The sequence below is a fragment of the Pagrus major genome, chromosome 16 (genome assembly GCF_040436345.1).
Source record: "Pagrus major chromosome 16, Pma_NU_1.0".
NCBI lineage: Eukaryota > Metazoa > Chordata > Actinopteri > Spariformes > Sparidae > Pagrus > Pagrus major.
In genome coordinates, this window is record NC_133230.1 from 24,530,657 (window position 1) to 24,540,376 (window position 9,720).

The 9,720-nt window shown below is 42.1% G+C and overlaps 1 protein-coding gene across 1 annotated transcript; it reads right to left on the minus strand.

Annotated features, from left to right (window-relative positions):
- Positions 1 to 4,123: 4,123 nt before the first annotated feature.
- LOC141010415 (kelch-like protein 28) lies at positions 4,124 to 9,225 on the minus strand. The gene is made up of 6 exons (XM_073483370.1): positions 9,125 to 9,225; positions 7,965 to 8,225; positions 7,230 to 7,867; positions 6,640 to 7,083; positions 5,201 to 5,409; positions 4,124 to 5,103 (listed from the first exon to the last, which is right to left on the minus strand). The coding sequence occupies exons 2-6, from the start codon at positions 8,223 to 8,225 to the stop codon at positions 4,940 to 4,942; spliced, it is 1,716 nt and encodes a 571-aa protein (XP_073339471.1). The 5' UTR covers positions 9,125 to 9,225; the 3' UTR covers positions 4,124 to 4,939.
- Positions 9,226 to 9,720: the final 495 nt, after the last annotated feature.

A 9,720-nucleotide genomic window follows, 5' to 3' on the forward strand; every position in this document is an offset into this window, starting at 1 on the left:
TACAAAGGTTGAGGGCAGTCTGAAATGGGGCTGGGTGATATGCACGATATATATATCTCAGTATTTTGAAATCTAAGCAAAAGCACTTCATAAATGCTAGGACTGGGCGTCAAAATCAAATATCACAATATTTTGGATGCAATTTCAAATATCTTTGGGATGACTATTAGTACTTTAAAGGTGCAGTATGTAAGAATATTAGTTTAAAACATTCAAGAATTAACCAAAAATTTCAACAGAATGTGAAGACATAACTGTTTTGACGTTACAGTAAAGATGTGTATGTATTGTGTTGCAGAGATATCAACTGAAGTAGCATGCTAACCAGTTAGCCCTGTGCCTGAAAACCTCAGTCCAAAGCTGCTGTCAGGCAGTGTAAACACCAACACTCCCCCGGTAGTCCAGCTAACTGCGCTGCTAACTGAGCTAACTAGCTAACAGAGACTACAGTCGTGGAACAAAATACAGCTAGGGGCAGTTAGCAGTTACTTTGGCTGTATGAGTTCAACAGATAGCCAGTCCTTACATATTGCTCCTTTAACAAAATGAGATTTTTGATAAATAATCATCAGTAATGGGGATATAATGATCAAGTGGGTAAAGGCAATTATTAGAACAAGTAGAACAATCTTATAAGTTCAGAAAACTACGACATCCCAGGCAAGACAACACTTATGTCATATCACAATATAACAATATAATATTGGTATATTGCCATGCCCTAGTCTGAAATGTCTCTTATCTGACATTACAGGCTTAAATATGACCTGTTTAGCTTCCAGAGCACAAAGCATTTTAATTAAGTTCAAGCATTAGCTCAGCACACTGCAGTCGCCAACACAGGGAATATGTATTTGCATGTTGTTGTTTTTTATAACCTCAGTGCCTCTGCAAAGGAAGTTTATGAAAGGGAATCCTGTCAAGTGTAAATCCTTCATCATGATGAATTTTTAATTGCTGTTTTTCTACACTGAGACTGACTTTAAATGCAAATACAAATATTTTGGAGTACACTGGTGTTGTTATTTTGTCACACTTGTGCATTGCATGGATGGGTACAATGGGAGCCACATAAAAGCAGACAGTACCTTTTAAGGCAGGCATTTATTTTAAACCGGGTACAACTGCACCACACAAACTGACTAAAATGTATGTAAAATGTCTTCAATCAAAACATGAGCAAATGTGAAAAGCTACTGTTTCTACACCTAAGGTTATCTTGTACTTCCAGTATTAATCCACAGGATATAAAATTCAAGATCATCACCTTACTCCAGACACACAATGGGGGAAATGTAAAAGAAGCAGAGTGGTCATTTGGCTAACATTGACATCAGTTTCAAAGGATTTTTTTTTCTTTCAGACACAAACATCAGAGTGGCAGTCCATTGCAGACCAGGTGTTAGTCATCCATCTGCTTTCTTTGAACAAGCACTTTGGTGAAAGTGGTGGCAAAAACATGACATTGGTTAGGCCATAATAAAAACGCGTACAAACTCAATGTTAACATCCCTTCTTTTTGCAGATTCACGTTTGCAGATTTTCATCGGCTTCTCTTCCGAAACTCAATAAAGTAGTAGTTAGTGTACACCACAAAATTCTCATGACATTGTACAGAACAGCTAGATGAATCATGGCAGCAGCACATAATTACGCCTGCGTGATTTGTGCTGTGGCTGTGAAGTGACTAACAAAAACCAGTACAAGAGACAATCAGGTTACACAACATAAACAATGCAAATAATAATAATCATAAATACAAAAATAAGTCATTCACATCTTTCTAAAATAAAATGACATGTTTGCAGAAATACATTTGGGTTGCTTATGTGTTCAAAATAAAACAGAAATCAAGAGGAAAGTACTTCATATGGTGATGCAAACAATCCGCAACAGACTAAATGTCTCACCAGTGACAGCCTGACACATTTGCAAGGCAAATGTCATTAAAGTTCTGTCTGTAGTAATGGTTTCTGTATTTATTTTAACAGCTTTAGAGTACAAGGGTGAAGAGGAAGGTGTCCCGTCTAGGGTAAACAAGACTTTGTGGTGAAATTTGTGGTGTTGATTTTTTTTTCTTTTTTGAAAAGGTGTATGTATCGAATTTGGCCATTAATTAAAGGGTAACTCCACCAATTCTACACATTCAAGTGTATTTAGGTCTGGAGGAGTACTACTGCACATTTGAAAAAAAAGATGTATAAAGCATTTTATTGCTCTAGAGGAAGCTGCATTTAATTTCATAAATTGCATCCAGTGATGTCATTCATTGGCTGAGTTGCATTATGGGTAATGTAGGCGACATGTTTTGAAAGTATTCTAAGACACTAACATCGAAATAAAAAAAGCAGAACCAGAGATACCACCTTTTTTATTCCACACATTCTTCTTCCCTTTCAAAACCTGGCACCTACATTACCCACAATGCTACTTAGCCACTGAGTGACATCACTGTAGGTAATTTATTAGATGACATGCAGCTTCCTCTGGAGCCACTAAAGGCTTTCTACTACCATTTTCACATGTAGTGGTACTCCCCAAGAACTGTAAACACACAAATTGATGGAGTTACCCTTTAACAAACTGTGAGCAATCCATCTGTATCTCCCTGAATTAACAAAAACCTTGTAAAAAAACAAAGCAAAAAAAAAAAAATCAAAACAACAAAATGACAACACAAGATGTCTGGCAGGATGAAGTGAACTCAATGGTACAATTTGGATGTTTCATTAGACGTCCACATTACCAGCCAACAGTGTGAATCAATAGACATGCCATGTGGGGTTCTGTTACAGCAATATGAGATGCCTTGGCTTTTTAAAAGAGACAAACACAAAACAAACTCATCCACAGAGAGAACAGAAGTGTTATTGCATTATCTAAATGCCATTTTCCTAAATTAAAACGTATGTACAATTACAATATGTATCAAAGAGTTTGGTAAGTGCAATGCAGAGCTTGGTTAAAGTTTCCACTTGTGTGCAAACGTCAGTGCACAAAGCAACTCAAACTAGACTTGAACATTAACAGTGACTCAACAAGACACAACATGCCTAGCCATTCTCTGTCTAGTGCCCCCTCCATTGCTGTGCATTGCCTGACCTGTCCCTTAGCCTAGCCTAGAGTGACACCCTCAGTCAGCCTGGGGTCAGCACTCTGGTCTCTCTCCCAGGACACAGGACTGGTGACAGTGGCAACATGGCCTGAGTTGGCTGGCACAGCCCTTGGTGCTTTATCAACCATCTCCATATGACAGAATGGAAGAATGTAATGCTAATACATTAGCAACAAGAAGGAGAGGAGAAAAGAAAAGTAATGTTTTGGCACTTCAGATGAAGCAGTGAACGGATTACTTCAAACCTGAGCTTGCAAGCAAGACCATGGCCTCATGAGCCTCACATGTTTGGTGGCGAGTTGGTGAGAGCAGGTGTCAGACCCAATCACAGGCAGAAAAGTCTTGTTCATAGCTAAGAGAGTGACATTGTACTGGGAACAGGCATAGAGACGATAATGAAGCATGCTCATATCCTGCAACGGGGACACTGTGAGGGAAGGGGAATGTTAACTAGGACGCATTTTATATTAAAAAAAAAAAAAAAAACGCAAAGCAAACATAGTGCTAATTTTCAGACAGGAGTTTGTGGTTGTCCGACCACAGGCTTCCCTTTCAGTAGGATTTTATTTTATTGCAAGGTAGGGCCATCAAATTTTGACGCATTTAAATGGACATTAATCACGAACATAATAACAGTAATGTAGCAGAGGCTGAACAGAGGTTGACCTAATTGTGTGAGGCAACACAGACAAACAGCTGAATCCTGAATCCTAAATATAGCACCAGTTGGTATTATGTACAGACCAAAGGGTGAAAAGAGGGCAGAGGTCAATTTCAACTATTGTGAAGAGTAACAAGAAGTTCATGACCTGACCTTAGGAAGATGGAACAGAAGCTAGAACATTATTGGGAATTTTAAATTGCTCCCAGGATGAAGCAGAGACTAGTGGCAAACACTCTCAGGAGAATTCGTCATTCACCTCTACACTGACCCTTGGAATCAAACTACACACACATCCGCACGCACACTAGTGACCCAGTGCAGAAAAACATTTACAGGCAATGCACTAGAGGATATATTCATTATTTATATATTTCATTTAGACTATTTACAGGAGAGAAAAAGGCAGCCCTTTTTGAGAAAATATAAAGATTCCAACTTTTCTCTTTTTTGTGAAGCACTGATTTTGATGCAGAACTCCTGCGTTCGCTGAGCCCCGAGCTTCAGTTCTGCACGCAGACACGTAACAAAACAAAACAATCCTATCTGACATGCACGTATCCCTCGAGCATACACACAGACATACACACTACATGGCCGACAACCACATATTCATACAAATACACCAGCAGCCAACTGCGGTGTTCTACAAAATTTGAACACATGGTTCCAGTTGCAGCGGGGAAATAAAAAAAAAACAAAAAGAAAGATTTTTAAGTGTTAAACACAATTAATGGCATGAAGGAAACAAAAAACAATGTCTGCAAACATAACAAAGAAGTTTGAAACAAAAGTGACAAGTTTTCTCCCACAATCCTCTGGGAAATGGCTCAGAGTCCTCATTGTGGTCCAGCAGCAGTAGAGCGGTCATCTCCTCGTGCCTGTGACAGCCGATCCAGTCCATTCATCTTCTTCGCTTTTCCGCACAACTTTGCAGCTCTTTCTCATCCCCGCAGCCATGCCCGTGTAGTCTCCCTCTAGCCAGCCAGCTAGCCCGCCACATCCATCCACCCAGCAGGCTCTCTCTCCTCTGGTGTTCACGCCGGTGTGCAGCGCTCCTCTGCACCTGGAGGATGAATGTGGGGAAGGAGGAGGAGACAACGAAAAAGAAACGTCTTTGTGTCTAAGTTCTCTTATTGGGTCCTAGCTGGCTGGGCCAAGGGTCAAAGGGCAGTCAGACCAAAGTTGCAACGGCAATACATCATGCCACTCGAGTCCAACCAGCTGTCTGAGATGGGGTCATAGCGCTGGACAGTGTTCAGATAGGATGACCCAGAGTGACCTCCCACCACATAGAGGTAGTTGTCCACGATGGCAGAGCCCACACCTGCAAGACGATGTCATAGTCATATGTAGCCAATGAAATGCATTTCTGAATCCTACAAACTGGTGTTTTAGCTGTGTCTAACATGATGTAAACTCACCAGTGCGTGGTTCATTCATTGGCCGACAGGCTGTCCACTGGTTCTGATGTGGATCATACCTCTCGATGCTGGACAGGTGCGACACGCCGTTGTGTCCGCCCACAACAAATATGAAGCCGAGCATGACACCGACTCCGAAGTTGATCCTCTTATCTGCCATGGGGGCTACCATTTCCCAGGCATCCTTGCTGGGGTCGTACCGCTCCACGCTGTGTGGGGCAGATGCAGCAGGGTTAACAAAAAACACACAGTGGTTACAAAGTCAAAATATAAATTGTTCTGATCTCCGGCCCTCTGCAATTCCTTAATAGGCCCCCATCTGAATGCTGTATTGATTTTAGGTAGTTTGAAGAAACTCTACAACTACTTATTCTACAAACCCGATTCCAAAAAAGATGAGACCCTGTGTAAAACAAAAATCCAAACACAATGCAATAATTTGCAAACACACCGTTTAACAGTTTCTACAAAGGTGTTTGCTACCTTCAAAAAGAGTTGCTCATTTAATGTAGAAATAAAGTACTACTATAGGATTTTAGTCATATTTAAAAAGTTGTTTCAAGTTGCAAACACAACACTTATTGCAACTAGTACCAATAGTGGTGGTAGATCGCCAAATTTGACTAGAGTCAAATGAACCCAGAACACAAGCAATCTAGGATTGTTTTGCTGTATGCGAGGACATATAAGCCACTGGGGAAAGAAGAAAGTAGTCCCCAAAGATTCTCTGTCCAAACACATTCTCCTGAAGGGCTTTGGGAGTCAAGGAAACAAGCAACAGAGACGCTGCTCTCCAGAGATCCACAGCAACAACAGAGGTCTAACCAGCAACACACAGCCAGGCACCCTCTCAATGAAACTTCAGCAACCACTTCTGTTATGATTCCTCTTCACTCATTAACAGGGCCCTGGCCATTTTCTCAGCAACACTTGACATCCTTCACTTGATTGCCAGTTCTATTAAATAACTAACAAGAGCTTGAGAGAGAGAAAGCCAGGATGGGTCTAACAGAGTTAGAAGCTCTTCACTGAGATCAAAGGCTTTTTTCAAATACGTTACTGATGTTAAAAAGGTCACACATGGGATCAAAACATGCAACCAACCTTTCAGTGCATAAAAAAGGGGTAATCAAATCATACACTGAAACTGAGAAACTGAGCAGCTGCAGAATAACTCAGTGTCTTGTTAAATATTGGGTAATCTATTGAACAAGATGTAGTTAATATTCATTTAACCCACCCATTAAACCTGATTTGGTTTGAGTTGTACAGGGACTGAATGTTTTTATACACACAAAGAAGAAGTGTCAAATTGTTTAGTTTTGGCACTTTGATGCAAGTTTGTCTGCCGAATAGATCCAATGTTTAACTGATGTTAATACACTGTGTATTTCCACTTATAAAACAAGAAATATCATATCCAGTCTTAGTGGTAGTACCTGTTCATATGGGCTGGGCCGTAGCCTCCGATAGCGTACACCATGCCATCCAGCACAGCGGTGGCAAAGCAGCTGCGGGACTTTGTCATGGGTGCCACCGGCTGCCACTCCTTCAACTTTGGGACGTATTTCTCCACTGACTGGAGATAATACTGGCCGTCATAGCCTCCGAGGGCGTAAAGCTCGCCAGCCAGGACCACCACCCCAAGTGTGCTGCGGCACTCGGCCATACGCTCCACCGAGGACCAGGTGTTGCTTTCGGGGTCCCAGCTCTCCACTGTGCTCTCATGTCGCCGATAGCTGATGCCTTGTCTCATGTGCGTGGCAATGCCTCCCACCACATACACTTTTTGGTCCAGCACTGCCACCCCGAATTCATATCGGGGAACACTGAGAGGGGCCAGTCCTATCCATGAATCTGTCTGAGGGAAATACATTTCCATGCTGGAAAAAAAGAGAAAGACCTATTATCAGATGTGTTTGTTTTTAAAACAAACAAAGGAATAGACAATACAGATGTTTGGAAACTTCAGACATCTAGACATCATCATCATCATCATCATCATCATCATCATCATCATCATCACCACCTTTCTAATGTTGCAAACAGTCCAGCCTTGCCTCCTACTGCCAGCAGCACCTTCGGGGCACACCTGGGCCGTGCCGACAACACAGTCTGATAGGAAAGCCGGTGCTCAGGCATAAAATGATATTTGAGGGCCTCGTTGAGCAGGTGCTTGCATGCGTGGTCATCTCGTATAAGGTGGTTGGCTTCATATAGGCGGGTGAGAAATTTGACGCTTAGGAGCGGAAGGCGAACACAGTGCAGCAGCTGAGCCAGATGCTGCTGTCTCTCAGTTACATCATATTTGATCCACGACTCCAGGGCGTAAAACACAGTCTCCTCTGTGACCACCTTAAGGCAGTCGTTAGACACAATTTCATCCAACTCGGCCCTCGTCAGTTCAAAAAACTCTTCCGTCTGACAAACCTCCTCAAAGTTCTCACAGATGAACTTAGTTGCAGCCAGGCACAGGTCATGACAGCCATAAGTCTCTGCAAAGCGGGAGATGCCTATACAGTTTCCGGCGTCCAGCTGGCTCTCTAAGAAGGAGCAGCACTCCTTAAGTACGAGCTTAACCTGGAGCAAGTTGGCAGCTGGTAGCAGAGATTCCACAGTTTCTTGGGAGATGAACACTGTGCCAGTGTAGGCATACTCAACGATGGCCTAGAAAAGACACAGGAAAAGGATCACATTAAGAATTACAATGCTAAAAGCATTTTATCAGTGCAGTTAATACAACGTCTGTTGGCTCCAAGCATACCTGCAAGGCAGTCTCATCAATGCACTGGAATTCCACCTCAGAAGTCTCCTTTTCGGACAGGTTACCCGTGAACATGGCCTTGAAGTAAGGGCTGATGCTGGCCAGCACTACTTTGTGGGCATGGATCTTGGCATCACCCACGCGCAGGACAATGTCACATAGTTCGTGATCCTGCCGCAAGAGCTGGAGGCCTTGCAGCAGCTGCTCTGAGTGTGGCCGTTTCAGACTGGCAAACATATAGGACTGGTCCTGCTGGTCCATCTGAGAGCAAGAATCCACATGTTAGTGCAGTGTTGACATTTTCTAAAGGCTACTGATTCGGTGAGATTTTCTGATTAACTGACATGTGACCAATAACCAATAGAAATACTGTAAATCCTGGAAATTAACCAGATGTCATCCTGTCCCTCAGACTACAAGCCTGAAAAGCCAAGTAAACACAGGCCTGTGCAACATGACGTAATTACAGCACGCGTTATGGAAACATGCCTGGGGAGTATGATGCATTCACGGATGTTATGATGTAGTACAGTAGTGTTTCCGACTCGCTGTTAGCGGTCTACTGTGATGCAAGCTAAAGAAGCATGATCTTCTTAATCCAGTGCTAACGCTGCTTAAAATTAACCAACAGTACTAGCTACACCTTTTAAGGGTAACATCGAGCCAACTGCCTACATGCTGCGGTGCATTTAGGCTTCATGACAGTAATCACAATAACATTAACTGTTAGGTTTGTTGACTGAAGGCCTTGGCTTGATTTTTGAACGGAGGACATGAGCAGATCAAAACTCGGTCGCTACCTCTTTAGCTAGCTTTAAACCAGCACAAGGCTAGTGCGCGAGCTAACACACTCTAATGCCCATCACCAGCCTGTATTTTGCAGAAACACATTTCCACGGCTAACATTTCTATATCAACACTGACATTCATGTCACTCTCGTATCGTCAACAATGCTCGACTCCAGCAAATACACAGTGCCTTATATCTCTGCTTCATTGCACTGCAGTCAGCGAAGGTTAGCTGCTAAAAATAAACACGGTTACTGTGGCTAGCTGCATCATTGATTGATATACAGTAACATGGCTGACAGATACAAAACGTGACGTTATAGCTAGCTGTCAAATAACAACTGTATATCGTCAATTCAAGGAGAACAAACCTGGAACCTATAGTCCGTCTGATGTGCCGCCGTAATGACCGATTTTGCAGTGGCGGAGTTCAGCGGCGACGAGTGGGAACCCCGGGCGGCTATCAGGAAAACAACCTACTGCCAACCTAGCCACAAAGCTACAGATGAGCCCTTTATACTATCGAGCTATCGACCAGCACACCTACTTCCGCTGCTTTCAAAATAAGACGAGATTTACAGCGATTTACAAGGAAGAGCTACAAAGAAAATGTTCTTTGTCGCCTGCTGACGTGTTACAATAGTGAACTTTACACGTTTTTTAAGAGGAAATAATAACATTACTCTGCAGAGAGCAGGCCCTTTTCATTACAGAAAAGCACACGTACTGCAATATTAGTGCTTTTATTTTCACATACACACACACACACACACACACACACACACACACACACACACACACACACATATACATACACATATATATACATATATATATTATATATATATATGTATACATTACATACTAATCAACCAGGATTGTGCAACAAAGAGATTTTTGTATTCCCTTTATGCTTCTTACAAAACAAAATTAAAGAAATGAATTATACTATTTTTTTTTTACTATA

What these genes read in the sequence shown, in the direction of transcription:
- LOC141010415 (XM_073483370.1), bottom strand. Translation starts at nt 8,225, where the DNA reads ATGGACCAGCAGGACCAGTCCTATATGTTTGCCAGTCTGAAACGGCCA. An exon ending in TTGATGAGACTGCCTTGCAG is followed by an intron (nt 7,868 to 7,964) that starts GTATGCTTGGAG and finishes TGTCTTTTCTAG; the next exon opens with GCCATCGTTGAGTATGCCTA. An exon ending in AATGAATGAACCACGCACTG is followed by an intron (nt 5,104 to 5,200) that starts GTGAGTTTACAT and finishes ATCGTCTTGCAG; the next exon opens with GTGTGGGCTCTGCCATCGTG.